Below are 27850 nucleotides of genomic sequence, written 5' to 3'. Positions count from 1 at the left end.
TCAGTTATTCCCTGTGTACCAATGTATAACTAATAATAATTTTTGATTCTAGTAGTGAGGTGCTGTCATAATAAATGCATGCAAATATGGTAGTGATTTTTGAACTGGGCAGTTGGTAGAAACTGGATAGAGTTTTGAACATATGAATGAATGTGAAAAACCCTAAAGAATTTGTAAAAACATTCTCTCCTTTCAGAAAACTATTGTTGGGCTCAATAAATGTGAACATGTGAATGAAGGAGCATCCTTGTTGTGCAATCATAGATCAAGAAGAATTGTATTCCATACACTGTCTTTGGATTACTGTTGTCTGTACCTGAATCTTTCCTAGATGATAAGATTGTGTATTTTGTTCTGATACTGTATTAAAGGTGAGAATCTGGGAATTTTTGAGTAGAATGAATATAGCTTGCATGTAGAAGAAATCTAAATTATTAGTGGCCAGTGAAGTCTCTGGTTTAGTTTTTTGACTTTTCTAGGGGATCACAACTAGGATTTGGGCTTCAATCTCAGTAGGAGACTTTGGACTTGGATTTTTTTTTTTTTTTTTTTTTAGCAATTCTGCAACTGTGAACTCTGTGGAGACTCTTAGTGATGGACTGAAAATATTTTGTCTTGTGAGGTGCACATAAAATTTTGAGTTCATGGGTGGGACATAATAGTTCCAATTAGGAGTGTCCCATTAAGTCTTATGTGCTAAAGGCTTAGCTGCCAGCCAGTGGCACTACGAAGAGGTTATGGAAACTTTGGAGTTGGCACCTTGTTAGACAATATTAGTCACTAGTGTGGTCTTTCAGGGGGTATTGAGACCCTGGCCACTTTGTGTCTTTGCTTTCTGGTGATAATGAAGTTGGCAGCTTGGCTTCATCCTCCTAATCATATGTTTTGCCTTTCCAAATGCAATGGACCAAGTGACCATGGACTGAAACCTCGGAAACTGTGAGGCAAAATAAATCTTTCCTCCTATTGTTTTTTTAAATATCAGGAATTTTGTCAATACAACAGAAAGCTGACTAGCATACTAATATAAATATTTAGATAAAGTTGGAACTATTTTCCAGTTGCTTTAAAACTGTGGGGTTTTTAATTGTGCTCACTTCATCAATTATTCTCTCTATAAATTGGGGGAAAACACATTTTTAAATCATATTCTATCCTAGTGTTTGGAGCTGGAATGTCCCCCAAAGTCTCATGTATTGAAGACTTGGTTCTCAGCTATTGGTACTATTGGGAAAGGACGGAGAATTTAGGAAGTGGGGTTTAGTTGGAGGAAGTAGGTCACTGTGTGGGGTGTGCCTTTGAAGGTTCATTTTGTTCCTGACCTCTTCCTCATGCTCTCTTTCTCTGTCTCTCTCTCTCCCTCTCTGTCTTTTCTCTCCCCACCATGGTATGGGCAGCTTTTCTCCAGCCCAACCTTCTTCCAGAACCAGAAAAAATAGAGCCAAGTGAAACCCATGAAACCACGAGTAAAAATAATTCTTCTTCCTTTTAAGTTGGTTTTCTTGAGTATTTTTTTCACAGCAATGGAAAACTGACTAACCAACATCCTATCCAGAAATACAGTAGGTATCTACTTATTTTTTATTATAATGACATAATTATAATTAGTATCTAATTATGTAAATAACGTGCCAGGATTCCTTCCAATGTATTGTGGTTTCCTTCAAATGTCTTATTGTGATTCATAATATAGATATTTTATATATATTGCAATTTAGTATCACAATTGTAAATGTGACCCATGTTTTCTATTATGCCAATTTATTTTAAAAACTTTACTAGTGTATAGGAATGATCTTGACATTCTTTCCTTTAAATTGCTTTTTGAGTAGAGGTCAATTCCTGGAATTCCTTAAAACTGTGTCACTTTGGTGAAGGTATCTTCCTGCTTTGCTTGTCTTGAGCTTTTCTCTCTAGAAAAGAAATAGCAAAAACAGCAATTAAATAAGCACAAAAATGAAAAGACATGGAGAAAACATATTTTCAGCTTTCTTTAGAGTAAGCTGATCTTGTGTCTACCAGCTGGCAAAAACCGTGACTCCTGCCCAAGTACTTGGGGTTGATCTTCCTGGCAGTAATGGGGAAGGCAGTCTTGATAGTTTCTATTGTAACCTTTGGACATCATGGCATTCTCTAAAGGGGATTTTGGAAAAAAAAAAAAGGGAAGTACACCAACATTTTATATTCTTCTCCATTATCCATCATTTTAAAATCTCTTTATTTACCACTCCTTTCTTCTCTTTCATAAACATTTTCAATCACTGTAAATATCACAGGCAATGCAACAAGTCTTCCCCTTAGATACATCATCATCTGTGGGAGATGCTCTAGTTTTATAATGATCTCTACCAAGTTCCACCATGACCAAGGCAGTACCTGGGTGTTGGGGAAGTAAGATGAAATTTATATTTATGTTTATGAAATACCTTCATACTGGGGCAGGGAAGGCATAAAAATTTTCATTCTGTTTACTTGTACATCTCCTGTTTGGAAGAGCTGGTCTGTGTAAATCTAGGAAACCTCAGGGGACCCTTAAAACCACTGGTAAATGAATGGGGCCATTTCTAACCCAAGGACACTAATCACTTGGAATGAGCCCAGTATTTTCTGGAAGACAATCAGAGCTCTGGAAGAACTCTGAATTGTGATTTGTCTTCCTCATTACAGAACTAGCACCAAGTACCCTAGGGGACAGCTAGAGGTTTTACTCACTCATTTTTTATATCTTGGATGGAGTCAGGCAGAGGCTCATTCCTGGTTTCAGGAAGGAGAAGGACAACAAGGCCAGAGAGGATGGCAAAAACTCCATAGGTGATCCAGGGCAAAGGTGCAAAATATGTTGTTAGGATCATCAAAAGGGGAGCCAGGGCTGCCCCAATACTACCAGCAATTCCAATGATTCCTAAGGCTGTTGCCCTTGGAGCAGAAACAATACAAAAGTAGTTGGTTAAAATGCACATATGGAATTCACAACTTAACATCTTGCATTAATTATGGGACAGAAAGCAATGTATTTAGACATAGGTTGAGGAGTGACTCTGGCTGTTAAAATTTTTGTTTTCTAATATAAAGTGCTATTATGCATACCTGACTCATGGCTTACATTTTAGGATGGCATGTACAATGTATCTGTGTTTGTCTGCATATCTGTTCATGTATAGATTTATGTATTTACATATATGTGCTTTTTTCTGCCTCTGGATACTATTATCAAATTCTTAAATTCATTTATGGGGTTTTAGTCTGATTAAGTTAGTGATAAATAAGTCCTTATATAAATTAACTATTCCTGAAAAATATCAGGAATATAAAAACTAACTGAAGTTCTCTGCAATTTTGCACATGCTTTGGACAAATCTTTGATATGTAAAATCAGTTCTTACTATTGGTCTAATAAAAATACTTATGTCTTCTCAGTAAAAAAAATACATAAAACTTCTGTTTTCTTTGCTATCATTTTTCTCAGGTTCACAGAATAGTAAAATATTTATCATTTAAAAATAATATTACTGAGTATGCTTGTTTTTTGGGTAACTCTAAAGATTGAATGAGGTGTAGATTGGTGATAGACTAGTGGATTAAGCACTACCTGGGGAAAATTTAGACTTTAGATATAATTGTTGTTATCATTGCAATTGATTGCTTTTGTTAACTATCCAGACCTGTTTTCTTCCCTCAATGAGTCTACAAGCTGAAAGAGGTGTTCTTTGATTCTGACAGGAAACCCATGAAATTTTGTACCTGATTACAGTGGGAAGTAGTTCATTTGCATGGCCAATAGAACTGGTAGCTGCAGCAGCAAAAGAAACTCCTCCTCCCAAAACTGTCAAAACCATACGCAGGGTCTGCATTTCTGGAAACAGAAGACCAGGGTAAGTCAGGAAGCCTGAGTTGCTGGAATCAGAATTCCCCAAATCACAAGTGGAAAACACCCTCATTGGATGGGATATAAGTGCAGACTATATTGTGGAAAAAAGCCACCAAGACAGAATTTCAGCATTGGCTAACCAGCTGAGAAATGTGACTTCTATCTATGCATTTTGATTTATGGTAAATAAAAAGTTCTGAACAATTGTATTCACTCTCCTTGCATCTCTGAAATTTGCCAAAGAAGGAGTGAGGATGTTGTTTATAACAAGAGTTCACTTTCATGTCTGCTGTTCCAGGTCTCCTATGCCCTTCACTCAGAATGTAGATATGTCATGTGAGAAATTACTGAGGACTATGAATACGTCCAGGTACTCAAGGAGTTAAAAAATATGATTGATAAGTGTTAATGACACATAGATCTAGTATTGCAGAGGAAAGTCATAAAAGAATGAGAGTCCTACATTGATGGGCAAGCTGGAGAGAAGATAGAGCTGGAATAAGGCATGAAGACTAAGAACAAAGGCTTTCTTCAAGTAAAAATGTCAGATATTGGAAATCACTAATAGAAAGTCTCATAGGTCAGTTTTCTACTTAATTAAAAGCTCCTGAGAGCTGTAAACATTAGAGTGGGTATAGTTGTAAGGCAGCAAACTGATATCATTGGTGACACGGAAGAGTAGTGGAGCCCTCCCATGGAGCCCTCCCAGTTTTGGTAGTAGTGGAGTTTGAGATTTTATACTGGGAATTCAGCAAACATTCATTACATATTTCCATCCAATTTGGTAAGATTGATTCAAAGACAGAGTGTTAAGGGCTTAATAAATTGTTGCTTTTGTGTACCTCTACCTCTTCTCTACTTAATGTTTATTTTCTTACATTGCCATAACTCCTCAAACCAGGGGTGCAGGGTGACCTAGTAGGAGATTTATGAGTTGATATTCAGAGTTCAGGAAATACAAATTCCAACATGAGAGGAAGTAATATAGCAGAGTAGACAAAGGAAGTGGCAGTATGGTATGGGCATACTAAGACAATTATAAGGTCTAGACTGTGAATGTTTCCCATGAAAAGTGTGACTGACTAATGAGCAAATGATCCATTGCTGACCTAGAGAAGCTCAGGAACAACTGATACCAGTTTCTAGAGACTTATCAAATACCATGAAGACAATCATATGTAAGAATTAAAATTTACTGATGTTTAGCTCTTTTCCCAGCACCTTAACAGCAAAATTTATCTTAATTGGCCAGATTGGTGTCATTGAATCCTTAGAACACAATTCTGATTTTATATAGGTGTGACTTGAAAAATTCTGAGAAAAGCACTGTACAAGTTCCTTACCTTGAGGCACAAAAATGATTGTCAAAATGAAGATTCCCACCAGGGACATGAAAAGCAGTTGGCTTATTCGACGACCCAGCCGATTCATAGCAAAAAATGCCACATAATTGGCTGGGAGGGTGAGTACACCGAAGAGACCCTGCAACAGGAAAACATTACTCCCCAGGTGTTGCAGGTGGAGAATCAAGCCAAAACCTGGCATCCATGTTGAGAATCTATAGTGAACAAAGAACACAGACATATGTCTTAAGATTTAGAGTCTAGGTTCTACATATGAAGATAATATTGGCATAGGAAATTGGTTTTGTTAAAATACAAAGGCATATCTGTGTTCTATAGCATTTCCTTATGGGGAATGATTATACAATCACCTTATAATAACTATATGATGATGGAGCCTATCATTGTTAATATTTTTGGAAGGGCAAAGGAAATTATGGAGGATACACAATAGGTCCTTCTGAGATTTTAGTTTTTCCTATATCTTGTCCTGAATGAAGCATATAACTTTATGTATATGTATACAGACAAGTATTTGTTCAGCTGTACAGATTTATAAATTTTAGTAATTGAAAATTTACCTCCATTAAATGGAAACAGAAAAACTCAGAGGCAAAATTAGTACCATGATTGAGCTCTCAGCATCAGTCAATGGTGATGAGCCTGGAAAAGTGGTGATAAACATAACTCCCCACTATACAGATCTCAAAACCTTTTGACTACATTTAGCCATAGCAATTGTGTGTATGCCTTCCTCATCTTTTATCTCCAAATCTATTCCTACCACATAGTGTACCCTTTGATAGATTCATTTCGCCCATGATAATAAGAACTGTGTGAAGCGTACCTCACAAAGGAAAGAAGAAACATCCGCTTACGCAGTTGGGAGTTACGGAATAAATCACCCAGAGAACTTTTTGTCTGTGCTGCCTCCAGCTCCTCCTTCATGGTGGATGTCACAGCCTTCGAAAACAGCAGCAACAACACTGGTCAGTTGTCACAAAATGGGGGGGGGGCATTGTTGGGAAACCAGGCACACACAAAAGACAAGATTGCTGATTATCATTTATGTCTAGTGGACTAAGACATTGAAGAAGAAATAGCAGGCATACAAATGGTGGGAAATGTAACTCGGGAGTTGAAGAAACCTCTGAAAATTTTTCAGTGAGGAAATATTAAACAGGATATTAATGCAGGCTATAAGCATTGACAAGAGTGCATGGGTTAGAGATTCAGAGCAACAAGGAAACTTAGATTATGATCCAAAGCTTCATTTATACCAGATGAATATGAAAGACATGGCAACTGGTTTTGGTTCTCCACTGGTTTCAATGGTAGAAAAACTGTTGGTTAGTCTCCGGAAAGAGAGTAATTTCCTGAGTCTTTTAGTTTTCAGGTCATGCTATACCAAGAAAATTCTGGCATAGTGCATCTCCATGAATGAGATGCTTGGAAATAAGTCTGAGGCTTCAATCAGGGTGGTCCAGGTCTTGGTGTAGTAATAGGTACACGCAGACTAGCTTTGAACTTGGAGTTATACAATGACTGTGCTACTTGCTTGGTAGATACCTTAGAAAGGTGACAGAACATCTCTATGCCTCAATTTTTTTCTGTCATGAAAAAGAGGGAAAAGAAGAAAGAATGTAAGAATCTGGATCAAGAGAAAAAGTAGAGGAATGAGAAAAGTAATGTTTCATGGATTTCCTAGGCTGTGCACAAAGTATATATATATAAAATTATTTCAAGTAGAGTTCAGGGCCATAGTTTGTTTAATACTTACTCAAAAATATTAGTTCCATGGTCATCCATCTCTACAAAGGAATCAATACTACAAAGGGTGTTGGAAAAATTTCATGATGAAGCAAATTCAGAGAAAAGTTAGTAAGGCAGCTGAGGATTCTAACAGTACCAAGAATGTCTCTTCAGTTTGCTGCCCCAGCCTCAGCAGCAAAACACTGGGCTTATGATTTTTAGAAAGGAGTCATGGTGGTGCCCCCTGCATCATGAACCCATCACATGACCATTTTATCGTGATATCATGAGAATGGGCTCCAAGGACACCTTTAACCAGGGCCATATGAAGTCTTGAAATGTCTGTGACTACAGCCTTCAAACACAACTAATATCAGAATATCGTATCAGGGTATGCTGGGATCATCTTGTACTACTTACTCATTTTTGATAATGAAGTAGAAATATGAGTAGAGTTACCAGAAATATTTATGCAGAGAATGCTAGATCACTTGTGGGGATTCCTAATAGTGAGCTTTCCTACCAGTAACATCTTTACATGGAGAAAAGGAGGCACATACTAAAATGAGAATTTAGAATTTACATTTTAAATTGCATCTTTCCCTATAATTTTTATATGTGCCAATCATAAGACCTCATTGTGGTAAAACATCTGAAATAATCTCACACCTCTAGTTATGCTCACTAGTCCTAGTCCTAGATCCACTTTATATAGGTGAACAAGAGCTGTTTGTTAAAATTTTAAGTAAATTATGAGCAGCCCATTGACATCATGATCCTAGCTCAAAACCCACTGTGATGGAAGTATACACATCATGGAAAGTGATAATTGCTGCAATTCTGGGACCTAGGGTTTCTTTTTTTAGAGCCTGTAATATTGTGAATTAAATAGTCACTGGAAAACCAGTGGCCTTACTCACCAGCCGTCATTTGAACTGCTCTCAATGCAAACAGTAACATTCCTGGCTGTTTAAAGCTGCTAGAACTACTCTAACCTGTAAGGCATATTCAGACATTATAACTTCCCATATGTACTCAGTCTCCCATCCTGTCTCCAGGTTGAGTCTCCTGCCTTGGGATTCACATATCACCCTTGCTTTACTGTCCAAGACCATTTTCTTTTTGAGGAAGGTGACCTTTCTGAAGACACAATCTTCAGGCTTCTTTCCCACATCAAAGAATTTATCACAGTTATGGAACATAACTCTAAGGGAGAAAGTAAGGAAAGAAAAAGATATGGGGAAGGAGGAGGAATAGAACAGATACATACTAGAATGCATTTGAAGCTGAGAGATCTGACACTCAGAACAGGAATAAAGATATCAGCTCAGCTTCGGGAAGGTGATTGTGGATGCAACCAGAGACAGAGGAAGTTGATAACTATTTTTTGCTTTTCAAATCAATTTATTAAGATATAATTGACATAAAAAGCTTCACATTAAACATGATTTTGCAAATAACTATATACCTGTGAGGCTACGACAATAATCTATGCCACAAACGTATTGAGCCCTTACATATGTCCTCCTACACTCTTTATTCATTTTTATTTTTTTGTGACAAGAATACTTAACATGGTATCTATGCACTTAATAATTTTAAGTACATTATAAATTTTACTATAGACTTTGCTATTCTTACTGCACATTTCCAATTTACCTAAGATGAATAAGAAACTTTGTACCCTTTCACTAACATTTCCCATCCCCTTAGCTCCTGGCAACCACTTCTATAGTTTCTGCTTCTATGAGTTGTTTATATTTTAAATTTCTCATGTAAGTGATATCATGTAGTGCTTGATTATTTTAGATTCTATGTAAATGTGAAATCATGTGTCTGGCTTATTTCACTGATTCCACTACTCTCCAGATTTCTCTGTGTCATTGCAAGTGGAAATGTTTCACTCTTTTTCCAGGCCCAAGAATATTCTATTTTATGCATATACCATGCTTTCTGGCTTTTTTTTTCGGTACTGGAGTTTGAACTCATGATCTTGCTCTTACAAGGCAGGCACTCTACCACTTGAGCCACTCCACTAGCCCTATACCATGCTTTCTGTATTCATTCATGTGACCACAGGCATTTAGGTTCTTTCCATATATTGACTCCTGTGAATAGTGCTGCAGTAAACAAGGCAGTGGAGATACCATATTGTGATCCCAATGTCAATACTTTTGTAGCTATTAGAGAAGTTGGGACAAGAAACCTTAAAGTGATAGAGGTCAATATGAGAAGGGGATCAGGAACTAGTGAAAAGGTCAGTTAGAGGTGAATCAACTTGGGATGTAACACATTTGTACATGGAAGCAATGCTGGGAATCTCTCTGTATAGCTATCCTTATCTCAACTAGCAAAAACGCTTTGTCTTTCTTATTATTGCTTATACTTTCTCTTCAACAAAGTTAGAGATAAGGGCAGAACAGATTCTCCTGGAAGTGAGGGGGGATGGGGAGGACAGGGAGGGAGCAAGGGTAGGGGGAAGAAATGGCCCAAACAATGTATCCACATATGAATAAACGTATAAAAAAATAAATAAAATTAAAAAGAAGAAGTTGGGGCAGATATATTGATCAAGTAATAATTCTACTTAATATTTTTAGTACATATTAATTGTACAAAGTACAAATTAATGGGTTTCATTATGATATTTTATGTGGTTTCACTGTGATATTTTATGCATGCATATAATGTATTTTGATCATATCCACCCCTGCATTACTCTTTCACGTACTTTCTCTCTACTATCTCTTGCCCTTTCTCCTCCACTTTCCTAGTAGTCCCTTTTTCATTGTAATGATCTTGTGTTTTTTTCCACAGCTTCAACAAATAAGAGAAAACATGGATACTTGTCTTTGTGGACTAGGTTATTTCACTTAACATGATTATCTCCAGATCCATCCATTTTCCAGAAAATGACAGTTTTACTATTCTTAACCATTTAGTAACATCTTATTGTGCATATATCATATTTTCTTTATCAATTCATACAATGATGTGTGCATATGGTGGAATGGTTAAATATATTTTCATATGTGTATATAAATGGGCAATATATATTTCAAAACATCATGTTGTAATGATAAAAACACAATGTCATCTGTCAATTGAACAGTGAATTGAATAAACATAAAGAGTAAAATCCTGTGGAGGATATTCTACAAATTAAATTCAGTGTTTTTAGCAATAGCATGTTGCATCTTTGAACATGAAATAAACCATGTTAGGCTTTGTGTCCCTATGTCTCATACAAAGTACCCTCCCACTCACCTCCACAGTTAGGGTAACTCCGGAATTTTTCATTCCATTAATGTGTGCAGCTCTTCTAAGTTCCTTTAAGCCTTTCTGAGGCTTGTTGGTGATGATCAGCCACCGAGCAGACTCTGATAGCCACCTGATCAAGGAGATGGTGGAAGTGTAGTCAAGTCTTACATGGTCATTTTCCACATCACTTGTATCTTCAGATATCTTTCTCTTTCTGTCTAATACCTACCTTTACTCATTTGTACCAAGAACATCATCTCATGTTGTCTGGTACCATAACTAGGAAAATAGGAACGACCTCTCCATATAGTACTCCTGCACTTTTGGGAACACAGACCTGGAGTTGTATTGGAGCCTCTCTTACTTGAATAAAAATTTACTAGGAGATCATAGATTGAGAGTGTGTGGGACACTTACTTTGTGCAGACTTTGTCATGTTCCTTATAAGGGCATAATGATATCTATTCATAATGTATTATTTTCCTAATATAAGTACCCCCAAATTATTTTTGTTCACTAAACATGTCATATATATTGGAACCCATCCTAATCCTAGCATCTGTGATGGCATATGCTCACACAAACATGCTAAATCTGCCTCAGTTTTAATGGGCACAGAGTATCACAAAGTTTGTAGATTTGTTATCAGGATAAAATGACACAATGGATGAGTCTGTCAGAGGGTACACCCTCTGGTCTGTCTGACTCATCTCACTATATTAAGTCTGTAGTCACCTCTGGGAGTCATTTCTAACTACATAGGCCTTCTGTCCTGAACCAACATCACCTACTTTTTTAAGTCTTTTTAAAAAGAAGAAAGGAAAGGGATACAAAGAACACATGATGTAAGTGGCCCATTCTGCCTACATTTTTCAACTAAGGAGCTATGCCACTCCTTCCTTCACTACTTATGTGTATATATTTATTTCTTCCTTCTTTCATCCAGTATCGACCTCAAAGAGGAAAATCACTAACATTTCTATCCTGTTTTTCTTTACATAGCCACACATACAAATACAAACCCAGTGAAGTCACTTTCATCTTCAAAAGTTTTTCTCTTTGAAGGAAAATATTTTTGCAAAATTCTACATACTACCCCATCTACTAAGGCTCACTGGCAAGGGGAACCAGAAAACCCAGAGCATTCAGGTGAAGATTTATGACTACTCCCTGTTTTTAGGGTTGTTTATTTTATTAAATAAAATTAAGGTGTGCATAGTTAAATTTGAATATCAAATGGTGTATAGTTCTTTGTTATAGCAATATTATATGCAATGTTTTTTATGTGCTCACAGTGAAAATATTTGTTTACTTGAATATGAATATACTGGGATATAATTTATCCAATTTTTAAATAAAATATAGAATTGTTGGTTAAATAAAAATGTAATATAGAGAATAATTTTCAGTATGATTGTATCTCTTGCAATATTTGGATATATTTTTACAGAAGTGTTTATTGGTTATCTTAAATTCCAATCTAATTCAGTATCTTTAACTTTTTCTGGCAATTCCTTGTTCTTTTCATGTTACCTTTAGGTACATATGAGGAGAGTACACCTTCAGGTGATAACCAAGGACCAAATAAGTTTCTTGTGTCCTGATTCAGTGTGTATTTTCATCCCTGGATCCCATTAGGTGGAGGAAGAAAGAAAGTTCATACCTTGTGAGTATAAATGAGAAAAATATCGGAACAGAAAACACCAACTGGAGGGTGCACCAATCTCGAATAACAAAAGCCAGGCCTCCCAATAATATCTGTCCAAAACCGGAAGCACATGCTGATAGTATTATTCCCATGGCTTGGAATTTGGGCTTTGTCCATTCTATAACTGAAAGACAACACAAACTGAATCTTCATCTCAAGCAAAGATGGAACATCAAGTCTCAATCAAGGTTTGGAAATTTTCCAAGATTTGAAGTTTTGACTTACTGAGCATAGCACTATTTGTCATTATGGCTGTGGTAGACAGTCCAGCCAGGAAGCGAAGCAAACAGTAAACAAGGAAAGTGGGAGAAAAGGCTGCACCAGTTTCAACGATGGCCAGTTGCAGTAAACAATATGCCATAATTAGCCTTCTCCCAAACCTGAGACAAAGGGAAAAATTGGATTATGGGAACAGCAACAACTCCTGTAAAATTAGCACAAAGGAAGTGCTTTGAAACTATAAAGAATGAAGAAATAACCAACAGCAGATATCTTCAAAAGCATTTCTCCATGCTTGTAAAGAGACACTCTGTGTACCAAAGATGCTTCTCTAATTGGTTACCAGTTTGGCCACCATTCAAACCATGTAAGACAAGTTATTATATTGGAAAATTTAGCACATTGGAAGGTCTTCTTGTACTAAGACATGCATTTAGCACAGCAGAGAGTCTTTATAACATATAAAGTATCAAAATCAGGTCTTGGGATCCAGGATTCATGTGTCATGTTTAAAGTAATATAATGGGACATTTGTGAAGTAACACATTGAATTTGTTGATGAGTGGCATAAGAACTTCTCTCTGTTGAGTTTGGAGTTGTTGGCCTTGGGCAATATGCCACCTTCTAGTATAGGATATAAGAGAGCCATGATGCAGACTGGGGAACTTAGAGAAAGTTCTGAGAGGTAAGAATTAAGCAAGGTAGACAATGAACAAATATAAAGGGGAACAGTTTTTTTTTAAATAAAATGGAGTCTAAGTTTCATAGACTTCTGGAAGTGTGATCTTTTCTGTCATGTTCAGAATGTCAAGCCTTTGGTTATAATCTGGTTGTCCATTCCCAAAGGAAGGCTGAGGAACAGTCAAGGAGCCCCACTCTTGTACTAAAATTACAAATAGGTATGTGTATGTATTCCAATGATATAGTAGCAGACACACAAAAGAAAAAGAAGGATTTAACATATTTATGTACAATATGAACTAAATATACATGTAAACAAAAAATCCACATTTGGGAAAACACATTAACTTAGAAAAGCATAGGTAACAGTCTAGAATGATCCTTTATTAAGAGGAGGGTATAGGCATGCTTCCAAGTTTTGTAATGAAAAATCAGCCAATAACCTATTGAGGATCCATTGAGTGTGTAAATGCACTCCTCTCTTCACTCAAAATTCTCTTTGATTTTTCAGTATTCTGATCTTAATTTGTCTCAGTCTAGATCATTTTCATTGAGTCTTTTGGATTAATATATTGATTTTTTCATTAAATATGGAAAGAGTTCTTTATATAATCTCTGTCCATTTTCCTTTCTTCTTGTCCTTCTCCTCTTCCTCCTTCCCTTCTCCTCCTCCTTTTTCTTCTTTGACTCCCTTAATATCATCATTTTTCACATAAAGCTTTCCTTACTTTCTGTTCTTTGTCCATGTTCTATCTTATCTTTTGAGCATATTTAAAATATTTGTTCTAAATTGTTTGTTTGCTGTCTGTGCTTCTTTAAATCTCTTGCTTTAGATATGTATGGGCCTTTAGTACCTTGTAGCTTTTAGGAGTAATGCCTACTGAAGTTACATAGGAAAAATGGGGAGAAGTGCATTAGTAAACAAAAACTTAATGTAAAATTATAGAGCAAGTGCAATCCATATAATAACATCACATGTGAATGAACTAAAACCTCAATGAAAAAGTAGATATTATTAGAATGAATTTGAACATAGTTCATTGATTAATTGAAGATAAATGTAAAACAAACATGTAAATTTTAAGAATACAATGGTTGGAGAGGCTATGTTAATATCAGATAAAACAGGTGAGTTAGGATTTAAAAAAGGAAGGCAAGAAGGTGAATATGCTTTCTGTACTTTCTAAATGTGAAGGAATATAGAATTTTTAAATTTGTTGAAAGCATCATATGACAGGGACTAAGGTAGAAAGAAGAAAAATAGAGGGGATAAACCAATTTGTGTTATAATACATATATACAAGGAAATGTCACAATGAAACTCCCTGTATAGCTATCTTAAACAAAAAAATGCCTTTTTTTTTTTTTGCAAAAACAAAGAACAGGACAGTAAAAGAGGTCCTGTTTGGAAGTTGGTTCTACTGGGTAGGGAAGGGTAAAAGGAAAGTGTGAGGGAAGGTGAATGTGGTAGAAATATTATGTACTCACATATGAAAATGGAAAAATGAGATCTGTTAAAACTATTCCAGGAATAGGAGGCAGGTAGGATAAGGAGAATGATGGAGGGGGTAAATTCAACTTTGATATATTATAAGATCTTTTGTGACTATCACAATGTATCCTGAGTACCATAATAATATGATAATAAAAATATTAAAATAGAAAAGCAAACATAATGCTCAATGTGGTGGTACATGCCTGTAATCTCAGCACTCAAGAAGCTGAGACAGTGGGAGGGTCACCAATTTGAGGTGAACCTGAGCTATTTAGTGATAACTTTCTTTATGCCCCTTACCAAAATAATAATAAGTAAATTAATTGAAATGTATTAACTGAGATAGATAGTGACAATTATAATGCTAAGAATGTCAAATGCTCATTAATATAAACATAATAATTCCAAATCCACAAACTAGAAATAGAGAATTAGAGGGAAAAATAGATAGTTTGACAGGGTAGGAAATTTTAATGTCATTGTCTCAGTAATCAACACAAGCACACACCACAAAACTCAGAATACGTGAATGAACTATATTCCCAATCACCACCACTTAACTGATATTTATGCAACATCGCTCCCATGAAGAGCAGAACACACATGTGCTGTGGTCTGAGTGTGTCCTTGCCAAACATACCCTGAAATGTAATAGCCATCATGATAGTATTGAGAAGTAGGGTTTTTAAGATATAAGTAAATTATCAAGGTAAAGCCCTTATGAATGGATTAATGATTTTGTAAAAGTGGTAAAAGTTTGCTGTTTGCCCTATCCACTGTATGAAGACACAGTGTTTGTCTCTCCTGCCAGATGAAGGCACAGCAACAAGGTGCCATCTATACAGCAGAGAGCAAGTCCTTACCTGTTACAGATCTGTTGGTGATCTTGAACTTTTCAGCCTCCAGAACTGTGAAAAATTAATCTCTATTATTTGTAAATTGCCCAGTATTCATTTGATCATGCCCTTATACTGCACATAAATTTTTAACGGATACCTTAGGCTGGGTAATTTACATGTTTGAAATGATAAGACATGATGATCATTCTCTGAAAACCACCCGAACTCAGTGTCTGAGAGGGACTGAATATGGTGCCACTGGCCAAGGGTGACAAAGCATTTTTTACATTTCAATATTTAAGTAGAATGGATTTCATGTGGTGAAGCTTTTTCAACTTTGTCCTCATCGTTAACTCTTATTTTTCTGAACCTCATATTGTTACAAATTCTCTCTAACCCTTTTGTCAAAAATCCCCATGAGTTATGGAGATGTCCTTTTTGTGTCCTGCACACAGCACTCTAACTTTAAAATATGGCATTCACCATACTGACTGAAATTTTCATTTTGTGTTTGTAGATCCCTGGGATAAAGGTATCAAAGACAGTGTAATTTGTAATTACCATATCCTAATGAATTACTAGCTCATAAGTCAATGAAAATGTCCCTGGTAGAGAGAACTTTGGACCAGAGACACTCACCTGTCTGTTAAAAAGCCACACAGGGTGTTTCCCACCAACATTCCAGCCATAAATAGGAATTTAGCAACAGAATTCAGTGACTGATAGTCACACACCATTCCCCACTGAAAGAGAAGAAAATCAGCACAGAGGACTTAAACATCTCAGTGTAACCTGATCAAATTCCCCGGAACATTACAGCAAGTTTCATTGTATCAGGTGTCTATCTTCCTCCCCATCTTCCCTTTCCAATGTTATCTGACTTCTACTATCCAGGTTTCAACTTAAACATAACTGTCTCCAGAAGTCTCCCCTAAATCTGTAGGTTATATTAATGACCACTTTTAACCACTAATAGGCAGTTCTTAAACCTGGTCATACAGCACAACAATTTGAGGACCTTGAAGCACTTACTAAATTTTGAATATCAGTGCATACCCCCTCATATGACTCCCATTGGCATCGAGGTTCTGATTAATCTCCAAAATGTTTCTAATTTACAATGAAGGTTAAGAAATAGTGACATGACATACCATTTATAACAAAACACATGGATCATTTGCTGAAACTCTTGTCTTCCCAATAATAAAGCGTTGTGAGAGTAGCTTTCTATCAATTGTTCAATTCTTTAGACTCATTGAATGTGTTATTCACATTTAATAATACAGGCAATCAATATTGGTTTAAAGAAAGAAAAATAATCTGAAAGCATGAACATTACTTGTGTTACTTCTAAATAACCAAGTCATGAGTTCATGAGGAGAAAATGAAGGCACTTACCTCAGTCACAGTGGTGGAGAGGAAAGAGCTTTTGTCATACACCCAGCCATCCAGGCAGGGCTCTGTGTCTGGCTCGCTCATGTTTGAGAAGGTCCTATTTAGATGGAGGAGCTGCCACTGCGGATGGATGAAGCGACGGCATTTCTCTGGCCTCAGGTTTGAGTCCAGAGGGATGGAGATTTTCAGGAGGGCTTCTTGGCTGAGGATCCCCGTGTGATTGTCAGAGACAGTGTCATTGTCGAGGATGTGGACCCAGCAGCGATGACCGGGGACGGCTGCAGTGAAATTCTCCAATATAACATGAGGATACACGATGAAATTGCAGATTGTAAGGATAACCATGTGAATTATCTGAAATCTTCCCAGGCTGCCGACCTCATCCAGGAGTTCCTGAAATGCCATTGAGACTGAGTGAATAGGAGGTGAAATGATTACATCTAGATAAGGAAAGAAAGTTCAATTTCCCTAATATGCTCTAGAGGAGGTTGGTCCTGCCCCCCGTCTCCCTAATGGACTCCTTTTCTCTTCTGTAGCAGGGCAATAGAACTAGTATCCTCTAGTGACTTGGGGCCAGGTAGTTAGCTGTTTTCTTTAAAGTCATTGAGGGAAGGATTCTGCTGATTTGCTTTTTGTAATTAAATCTGTTAAAGATCTACTCTTGACAAATCTTTTCCTGTGTAATGTCCAACATTTAACACTGGACATTGATCTTCAGATTTCTCTGTAAACAAACCCAAGAAGAATAGCAACTTAGGGCACAGTCTTTTACACAATATGTAATTTGTGAGACTCAGAATGAAGTCTTTTGGGTTTTCCTGTGGGAGGAAGTTAGAGTAAGCATTTTGTTTGTTGAATTTTATTTAAAGAGTTCATGTGAATAATCCCAAATTAAATTAATTCAAGTGAAGCATGGTGTAATTCTCTCCACATTCACTAACTGACTTTTTGCTTCTGTTCAAATCATACCACAAATTTCCATTGAAAGTATATTACTTAAAGTGGGGTAAGGTTTGGTGTAGACGGAAGACAGACGAATTAGCCAATGCTAATGTCACATAGATTTATTGACTGTTTCATTTCTAATATTTCTATCTTTTTCATCATTTTCCACTTCTTTGCTGAATTTGTCATCTATGTTGCTGACTTTCTTGTGTAGGTCATGAGTTAATTTTCTAAGTTCATTTTTCCATTAATTTGACTCTCTTTGACATCATTGGTCATCTTTTAATAGTAAGCTAATGAATTTAGTATGTGACATTTCACCTTTGGATTCAGTTGTTGAATTGTGAGGTTTTGGAGAAATTTTTATGCTGTGATTTTCTTATCTGTTTTTAAACTTCTTTGTATATGCTGGAGAACCTACTCAGTAATAAGAATAACAATTCATCAATAAACCAAATATATCAATAAGTAAGAATCAATTGGAACTCAAATCTGCCCCCCTAAATAAGGTTATCTAACAGAAAAAGTGATACAAAGGATGGGACAGGAAAGGAAGGAAGTTGGAAGACAGGAAAGGAGAGGGGAGAAGATATAGAAGATAATCAATTGCGTGAGAGAGCACTGTATAAAATTTACAGAGAAAATCCCCCAAAATAAAAAACAACAATAACATTAAGCATATAAACTAACAAAAACAAACAGACAATAAAAACCAGTGCAGTGGCCTGCACTTCCTGAGGAGGCTTGTCTTTATGTCCTCACACATGCAGTGTGTGAGGCCTGAGTGAGGATGCACCTGAGCTCAGGCTCTGGCTTGTGACTGCTGAGCAGAGTTATTTTTAGCAGTGCTAAAAACTGGAGCAAACAAAGCACACCAGCTGGGATTTCTTGCTGAAGAGAGGTGTGGATGTAACCTGTGCCCTGTCCAATGTCTGTCATTCCCTCCAATCTTTATCCTTAGAGATCCATCTGTTTTTTTACTGCATTTGGATACTGCAGCTCTCTGGACAACTGACTGGAGGAGCTCCTCTTTAGAAGCAGCCTGCTATGGGTGCTATAGCAATCCCTTCAGCCTATGGGTCCCTCAGATGTTGGAGCTCCCAGAGCCCAGGACCAAGCAAGTGGTGTTTCCAAGTCAACAATTCTGGACAGTGGGGACCTGACACTGCTGGTGAGCTTGCCAAGCTGCTTCTCATCCCATCCCAGCCAGGGCAGCCTGGTAGGTTTCCTATGTTGCTGCTTTCTTATCGGCTGGGGCTTCTAGTTCTGCAGGCAGGACTGCGTGGAAATGGGATCTCCTAGCCTCAGTAGGCCTTCCTGTCTCTGTTAAGGTGGGGCTGCTTCCCGAAGCTATCTATGTGATGTGGGCATGGCTGCTTTCTGCCAGCAGTGGCTGAAAACCCATGGGTAACACACTTTGCCCATGAGGCAAAACTCTGCCCTCATTTTCTGAGTTCAACAATGGCCCTTCAGTCACATGCAGCAGCTCATGGCCTTTTCTCTTCTCTCAACTAGAACAGTGTCTATGGAGCAGTATAAACTCCCACTGATTTGCTGGGTCCACACTGAGTCTAGATTGAAATTTTATTTGATTAGTGGGGTTTGGGAGTACTTGGGGGTGGGGGTGTTGGAGGTGGAGAGGAAAAGCAAAACAAAGAGACAAAAAAAGCCCCAAATGGTTTGAAGCCACTTTCCAGGGGAAGGTTTGTCTTTATGTCCTCACACATGCGTTGTGTGAGGCCTGAGTGAGGATGCACCTGAGCTCACGCTCTGGCTTGTGACTGCTGAGCAGAGTTGTTTGTGAAGCATGCTAAAGTCTGGCGCAGTCTCTGCCTCACCACAAACCCATGTTGAATTTAAGGCTTGTGGGAAATACAGGCTTTTTATTTTCACCTGAGAATGCAGGACTGGACCCTTTGCATTTCCTTTTGATTGTGTCTTTAGTAGGGCTTGGAACTTCTTGCTGATATTCTTGTTATCTTTGCTTCTCCGTGATCATTTGCAGTATTGCCACCTCTTTTGTGTTTCCAAGAGCTCTTCTTCCCTTTCTCTTTCTTCAGGATATAGTTGCTCTTGAGTCATCTGGCTTTTCTCATTTATAGAGTCAAAACAATGGATGCTTCTAATCCGGCATTTTGCCTCATTCCTGAAAACTGCCACATGATCCAACTTGGCAGTGGATCTTGTGAGGTTTACCTATAGCCATATAATTTAACTTGGGTGTCTATATTTTCACAGTCAAGTTGTGAGATTACTGATACACTGGTAAGTTTTATGATGGCTCCAAATGTACTAATCTGATGGAATCAGTGATTTTGTGGAATTCTCTCTTTAGTGTAGCTAGAACTTTGAATATGTATCTGATTAATATAATAAGGTAAATTTATATGAATATGCTTCTCTTTCATGATTTTGCTGCTGGTGTGTGGAGTCTGTGATCATAAGACTTCCAAATTCTTTGTGTCCTGAGGAAGGCTCCATCCCAGGACATATGGGTGTAAATGGAGTTTATTAAAAGTTAGGGGAGGGAAATATAAAGGGGAGAATGGTAGGGTGCAAATGGAATCTGCAGGCAGAAAGATCATGCTTCTCTTCTCCAAGTGCTTTTAAAATTTATGCTAATCTCTGGGAAGGGCGAAACCAGGTGATTTCCATTCAATAATCAATGAGTGGGGAGTGGAGTGGATGGTTCTCAGGCCAGGTGAGGGCAATCCCTGAGGTAGAGCATGGTTAACCTGAGATGTAATGTTTTTCTGTGAGTCCCAAACTTTTCCTAACTTTAGCCTGCTTCATTTTCCCTTTGAGGGATAAGATCCCCCCAAATTTTTTTTTGAAGTTGAGGGGCTGGAGTTCTGTTTTTCATCTGAATCAGCTTTGAGCTGACAAGGGGCAGCAGACCCTACCTGCAAGGGAAGTTGTTTCTTCTACTTTTTTCCCTTGGGGCTCACTTGGATACAAGGTGTCTAAATTGTCCTGAACAATCAAGATTTCTCATGGACATCTAGGTTGTTCATGGAGATCTCATTCCTCTGTAGAGATTGATAGCCCTTGTTAGCTCATGATTTGGGTTCTAAAGGCTTTTATCCTGGAAGAGGTAAATTAGATTTGGAAGGTATGACCTGAATATGAACAATGATAGGAGCATCAGAAGGGGCCTGCCAGGTATAGTAGGAAGGGTAAAGAATCTAACTTTTCATTTTGAAAAGTGACAGAGAATGTTATGGAGGTTTAAACAGAAGAAATGTGTTTATTTGTATTTATTTATTTTCTCTCACTTTTGAAGCCTACAAGTTCAAGAACAATGTTCTAGCAGGGTTGGTTTGTAGCAAGGTATCTTTCTGTAGCTTGTGGAAGACTACATTCTTGCCATGTCCTCACATGGCCTTTCTTCTATGCACACACAAAAATAGGGCATCTGGTATCTCTGTCTTGAGATAAGATTAGTTCTAATATTTATTAATTTTCTGCCTTAACGATCTTTCCCTTCCTGTAAGTGGGGTGTTGATCTGACTATTATTAAATTGAAGTTAATTCCTCCGTTTAAAGCTATTAATATTTGGTAGGAATGGTGTTTGAACTCTGGACTTCATGCTTGAAAAACAAGCATTCTCCTACTTGATATATGCATTCCAGTCCATAATATTTGCTTTATATAATTGTCTGATACAGTGTCAAGGTCATATATGTTTATAATTATGATAGTCTCTTTCTATCATTATATAATGACTTTCTATGTCTAATTTGGCAGTTTTTTAAAAATTGATTTTATCTGATATAGCTCCCTTTGTTTTCCATTTATGTGGAATATCAGTTCCCGTCTTTCCCCTTTTAGTCTTTGTGTGTCCTTACAGGTGAGTTGAGTTTCTTGTAGGCAGCATATAGTTGGGTCTTCTTCTTTATTCATCACTCTATATCTTGTAATTGGGAAATTTAATTTATTTAAATTTAAGGTTATTAATGATAGATGTATATTTACTCTTACAATTAACAATTTGTGAATTTTTGTAGTTGTTTTGTAGATCCTTTGTTCCTTTTTCTTCCTTTGTGATATGATGGCTTTCTGTAGTGGTATACATTGGTTCTTTAATTTTTTTCTTTTGTGTAAGTGTTATGGCTTTTGTTTTGTGGATTTTTTGAGCTTTACCTAAAACATATATGTATGTAAACATGCATATGTTTACATAAAATATATTTAAAAACATAATACTTGTGCCAGATTCATTTAAGGTGGTAACAACTTAATTTTACTCATGTATACAAATTCTCCATTTCATTCCCCTTACAACCATAGTTTATGTTAGAGACACCACACTTAACACTTTCTATAAAATATTCCTCAGAAAATTATTGTAGCTTTAGTTGTTTTTAATAGTTCTGTATTTTTTAGTTCCCTTGCCCATTTCTTTATTGGTTCATTAGTTTTGAGAGAATTTAGTTTTTTAAGTTCCCTATGTATTCTGGTTATCAGTCTTTTGTCTGATGTATAGCTGGCAAATATTTTCTCCCACTCTGTGGGTGTTCTCTTCAGTTTAGAGACCATTTCTTTTGATGAACAGAAGTTTTTTAGTTTTATGAGGTCCCATTTATCTATGCTATCTCTTAGTTGCTGTGCTGCTGGGGTTTCGTTGAGAAAGTTCTTACCTATACCTACTAACTCCAGAGTATTTCCTACTCTTTCCTGTATCAATACTAGAGATACATTCAATTTACCCACCACCTTTATAGTATTGGTGTTTTGCCTTTGTAAATTTACCTACTCTTACCAGCTACTTTTACATTTTAAAGTTTTTTGATTTAATGCTTTTGTTACTAGATAGTATTCTCTTGTATTAGCTCTCAAAACAAACATCCTCCTGATTTTGTTTTCTAATTCAAGCCTAATGGTAATAAGCTCTTATAAATTATAAAGGCTGAGAAAGCCTTTATAATTTCCTCATTTCTGAAAGATAGTATTGATGGGTGTAGTATTTTTCATTGTTAGTATATTTATTTCAGAATTATGAATAAATCATCCTTCTTCCTCCTAGTTTGCAAGGTTTCTGTAGAGAAGTTAAATGAAATTCTTGTAGAGGGTTTTCCTATACATGATGATTCAACTTTCTATTGTTTTCAGTTTTAAACTTTTGATGGCTTTGTTATGATGTGTTATGGTGTGGGTCTCCTTGGAGATGCCTTACTAGGATGTTTCATGTACTTCCTGTAGCTAGTCTATTCTCCTTTTCCATACCTGGGAAAATTTCTGACATTATTCCTCTGAATATATTTTTATGCCTTTCTCTCATTCTACTTTCAGCATGCCAATAATGTGTAAGTTGTACTTGATGGTATTCCATGAATACCTGAACCTATTTTCACTATTTGTTATACTTTATTCCTTTTGGTCCTCAAATTGGATTGTCTCTAGTGATCTGCCTTCAAGGTTACCAGTCCTTTCTTAAGCTTGATTTAGTCTATTGTTCTGTCTCTCAATTGAACACTTCAGTTTTGTTACTATATTCTTCAGATGTATGATTTCTGTTTGGGAGGATTTTTATGCTTTTAGCATCTTTATTGAAGTTTACATCTTATTTTTCTTTCTTGGTGATACTGGACGTTGAACTCAGGGCCTCACAATTGCTTGGCAAGCACTCTTCCACTTGAGCCATGCCTCCAACCTATCAGCTTGGTTTTTCATTGCTTTCCTTAGCTCTATAAGTGCTTTATAAATATTGTTTTGAATTTCTTATCAGAGAAATCACAAATCTACCTCATTGGGGCCAGTTTCTGGAGACTTATATTGTTTTTCATTTGGAATGTACTTCCCTGTTTCCTCATTCCCCTTGAATCCCTGTATTAATTTTTGTGCATTAGATAAGACAACTGTCTCTCTCTGTCTTGTTAGACTGGCTTTATGAAGAAAGTTTTCACTAATCTATTCAGCTAGAAATTTTAAGGTGCCTCTCAAATATTTATATTGTCTCAGACTGTTGCATCTGCTTTCTGGGCCCCTTGGATTTTGAATGTGCCATGTCTTATAATAGAGGACTGGTATCATAGGAGCCAGGCCCCTATGATACCAGTACCTGGAATGTTTAGTTATCGAAACATGATGTACCTGGAAAGTTTAGTTATCGAATGTGTGTTCTAGTTCATTCTACCTTCATGTTGAGGTTGAGTGCAGGCATTTCTATTTCTGTGCTAATCTAAGGACAGATTATGTGGAAAATGTGCATACTGACAGTTAGGCCAAACCTTCTGCTGCTGAAGGGATAGCTGCTAGAAGTAGGCCTGTTGCAATCTACCTGTTTTCTGTCTGTTCTGAACCTCTTCTGGGAAGGAACAGGGAGTTGTTTTTTTTTTTTTTTTTAGCTCTGTCTTTGCACTGTTCCAGGTCATGAAATACCTGCTTTATTTTCCTTTGGTCTAGAGAGACATGTGTATGGCAGTCACTAGCCAGACATATGTGTATCAGGTGAATGTTGTAAAAGTTTTGGATCTTGGTTGGGGTGCAAAACATCCCAGGATGATGTTGTGTTAATAACTGACTGTCCCATTGATGCAAGTTAATTATAAACCAGACTACCAAGAAGCCACTGTAGAATTGTTTCATAAACTGCTTCTGAGATGGGGCAAGGGTCTGTGTAGGTTCCCTTAAAGAGCTTGCACACCTATAAAAGGCTGCTTCTCTTTTTTCTCTGGTATAGGATGATAACAATGTGGATAATCCACTCCCACTCCCATAATTTATGAATTCAGAGTCAAGCCCTGAGCATTAGGGCTTTTCTCAGGGAGAAAGTAAGATTCCTTTCCCAATTAAATGATTAGTACTAAGAGTGGGATTCCTGCCTGAGAGTACCTTAGTTCTTCCTACCTGGTAATGTGGATGTTTGCCTGGTGAGCATTGTTCTTCCTTCTGCTTGCTGACTTTCTCTGGGGGATCTGACCCATTAGTCGCTGTTTACTTGGTGCATAGTTGGTTAGTAGGTGCAGGGAGAATCAGGAGCTTCCTTTTCTGCCATGGTTCTGAACTGAACTTTTCTTCTGTTTCTCTTTTCTAGTGATGCCATTGGGGAATAAACTTTGATGCTTATGTGCTTCATCTTTAATGACTGCTTGGTTAGATAATTCCAACATCTGTGTCATCAAAATCTTACCTCTTTATTATTATTATTATTCATTTATTCACATGTGCATACATTGTTTGGGTCATTTCTCCCCTTATCCCCCCACCCCCCTTCCAGGCAGAACCTGTTCTGCACTTTTCTCCCATTCCATTGAAGAGTAGAAATAAACAATTATAAGAAAGACATAGCATTTTTGCTAGTTGAGATAAGGACAGCTTATCTCAACTGAGATTCCTAGCATTGCTTTGTACAAATGTGTTACAACCCATGTTGATTCATCTCTAACTGATCTTTACACTGGTTCCTGATCCCTTCTCATGTTGACCTGTCGCTTTAAGGTTTCTGTATTAATTCCTCTGGAGTGGGGACATCAAATGCTTTCATGTTTTGTGTTTTCTATCTAACCCCATGCCTCCCATGTATGTTCTCCCTTTGTCATGTAACCCAAGTCCTACAACGTTGCTGTATTTGCCCTAGATCTAAAGACCACAGAAGATGGAAAACATGATTTTTGGTGTTCTGAGTCTGGCTAACCTTGCTCAGAATGATGTTCTCCCATTCCATCCATTTACTTGCAAATGATAAGATTATATTTTTATTCATGGCTGAGTAAAATTCCATTGTATAAATACATTTTCTTGATCCATTTGTCAGTAGTGGGGCATCTTGGTTGTTTCCATAAATTAGCTATTGTGAATAGTACTGCAATAAACATGGGTGTGCAGGTGCTTTTGGAGTAACCTGTGTTGCATTCCTTTGGGTATGTCCCCAGGAATGGGATTACTGGATCACATAGCAGATCTATGTTTAGATTTTTAAGAAGTCTCCAAATTTTTTTTCAGAGTGGTTGCACCAGCTTGCATTCCCACCAGCAGTGTATGAGGGTTCCTTTTCCCCCACATCCTCCCCAACATATGTTGTTGGTGGTGTTTTTGATAATGGCTATTCTAACAGGGATGATGTGGAATCTTAGTGTGATTTTCATTTGCATTTCCTTCATGGCCAGAGATGGTGAGCATTTTTTCATGTGTTTTTGGCCGTTTGAATTTCTTTTTCCCCCCATTTCTTTTTTTAAATTTTATTTCTTTTATTCATATGTGCATACAATGTTTGGGTCATTTCTCCCCCCTTTCCCCTCCCTTTCCCTTCACCTCCTCTTACTCCCCCCCAACCCCTCGCTACCTGGCAGAAACTATTTTGCCCTTATCTCTAATTTTGTTGAAGAGAGAGTTTAAGCAATAATAGGAAGGACCAGGGTTTTTGCCAGTTGAGATGAGGATAGCTATACAGGGAGTTTACTCACATTGCTTTCCTGTACATAGGTGTTACATTCTAAATTAATTCTTCTCAAACTAACCTCTTCTCTAGTTCCTGGTCCCCTTCTCCTGTTGGCCTCTGTCACTTTAAGGTTTCTGCATTAGTTTCTCTGCATTGAGGGCAACAAATGCTATCTTGTTTTTTGGGTGTCTTACCTATCCTCATACCTTCCTTGTGTGCTCTCGCTTTATCATGTGATCAAAGTCCAGTCCCCTTGTTGTGCTTACCCTTAATCTAATGTCCACATATGAGGGAAAACATACAATTTTTGGTCTTCTGAGCCTGGCTAACCTTGCTCAGAATGATGTTCTCCAGTTCCATCCATTTACCAGCGAATGATAACATTTTGTTCTTCTTCATGGCTGCATAAAATTCCATTGTGTATAAATACCACATTTTCTTAATCCATTAATCAGTAGTGGGACATCTTGGCTGTTTCCATAACTTGGCTATTGTGAATAGTGCTGCAATAAACATGGGTGTGCAAGTGCCTCTGGAGTAACCTGTGTCACATTCTTTTGGGTATATCCCCAAGAGTGGTATTGCTGGATCATATTGTAGATATATGTTTAGATTCTTAAGAAGCTTCCAATTTTTTTTCCAGAGTGATTGTACTAGTTTGCATTCCCACCAGCAGTGTAAAAGGGTTCCTTTTTCCCTGCATCCTTGCCAACACCTGTTGTTAGTGGTGTTGCTAATGATGGCTATTCTAACAGGGGTGAGGTGGAATTTTAGTGTGGTTTTAATTTGCATTTCCTTAATGGCTAGAGATGGTGAGCATTTTTTCATGTGTGTTTTGGCCATTTGAATTTCTTCTTTTGAGAAATTTCTGTTTGGTTCACTTGCCCATTTCTTTATTGGCTCATTAATTTTGGGAGAGTTTAGTTTTTTGAGTTCCCTATATGTTCTGGTTATCCTTTGTCTGATGTTTAGCTGGCAAATATTTTTTCCCACTCTGAGGGTGGTCTCTTCAATTTAAAGGCCATTTCTTTTGTTGAGCAGAAGTTTTTTAGTTTTATGAAGTCCCATTTATCTATGCTATCTCTTAGTTGCTGAGCTGCTGGGGTTCCATTGAGAAAGTTCTTGCCTATACCTATTAGTTCCAAAGTATTTCCTATGCTTTCCTGTACCAACTTTATTATTTATTTATTTATTTTTAATTTTTAAAATTTTATTCATATGTGCATACAATGTTTGGGTCATTTCTCCCCCCTTCCCTGCACCCCCTCCCTTAACTCCACACCCCTTCCTTCTCCCCCCAACCCCTTCCTCCTCCTCTCCACCCCCTCACTTCCAGGCAGAAACTATTTTGCTCTTATTTCTAATTTTGTTGAAGAGAGAGTATAAGCAATAATAGGAAGGACCAAGGGTTTTTGCTAATTGAGATAAGGACAGCTATACAGGGAGTTGACTCTCATTGTCCTATACCAACTTTAGAGTCTGGGGTCTGATATTAAGGTCCTTGATCCATTTTGAGTTTATCATTTGAATTTCTTCTTTTGAGAAACTTCTGTTTAGTTCAGTTGCCCATCTCTTAACTGGTTCATTGATTTTGGGAGAGTTTAGTTTCTTAAGTTCCCTGTATATTCTGGTTATCAGTCCTTTGTCTGATGTATAGTTAGCAAATATTTTCTCCCACCCTGTGGGTGGTCTCTTTAGTTTAAAGACCATTTCTTTTGTTGTGCAGAACTTTTTAATTTTTTTGTGCATTCTTTCTCTTAGTTGCTGGGCTGCTGGGGGTCTATTGAAGAAGTCCTTGCTATACCTATTAGTTCCATAGTGTTTCCTGCTCCTTCCTGTATTAACTTCAGAGTTTTGGGTCTGATATTAAGGTCCTTGATCCATTTTGAGCTGATACTAGTACAGGGTGATAGACATGGATCTAGTTTTAGTTTCTTGCAGATGGATAACCACTTTTCCCAGC

The 27850-nt window shown here is 37.2% G+C and overlaps 1 protein-coding gene across 1 annotated transcript; it reads right to left on the bottom strand.

Annotated features, from left to right (window-relative positions):
• Positions 1-1744: 1744 nt before the first annotated feature.
• LOC109702835 (organic anion transporter 7-like) lies at positions 1745-17172 on the bottom strand. Its single transcript, XM_020188087.2, has 10 exons — positions 16565-17172; positions 15806-15909; positions 12158-12312; positions 11888-12056; positions 10231-10354; positions 6059-6174; positions 5212-5426; positions 3742-3853; positions 2713-2916; positions 1745-1913 (listed from the first exon to the last, which is right to left on the bottom strand). Exons 1-10 carry the CDS (start codon positions 16964-16966, stop codon positions 1853-1855), a joined length of 1662 nt encoding a protein of 553 aa, XP_020043676.1. The 5' UTR covers positions 16967-17172; the 3' UTR covers positions 1745-1852.
• Positions 17173-27850: the final 10678 nt, after the last annotated feature.

Source organism: Castor canadensis, chromosome 1 (assembly GCF_047511655.1).
Source record: "Castor canadensis chromosome 1, mCasCan1.hap1v2, whole genome shotgun sequence".
Lineage (NCBI taxonomy): Eukaryota > Metazoa > Chordata > Mammalia > Rodentia > Castoridae > Castor > Castor canadensis.
Note: the sequence above shows the minus strand (reverse complement) of the source record. Positions and strands in the feature narration are given on the sequence as shown.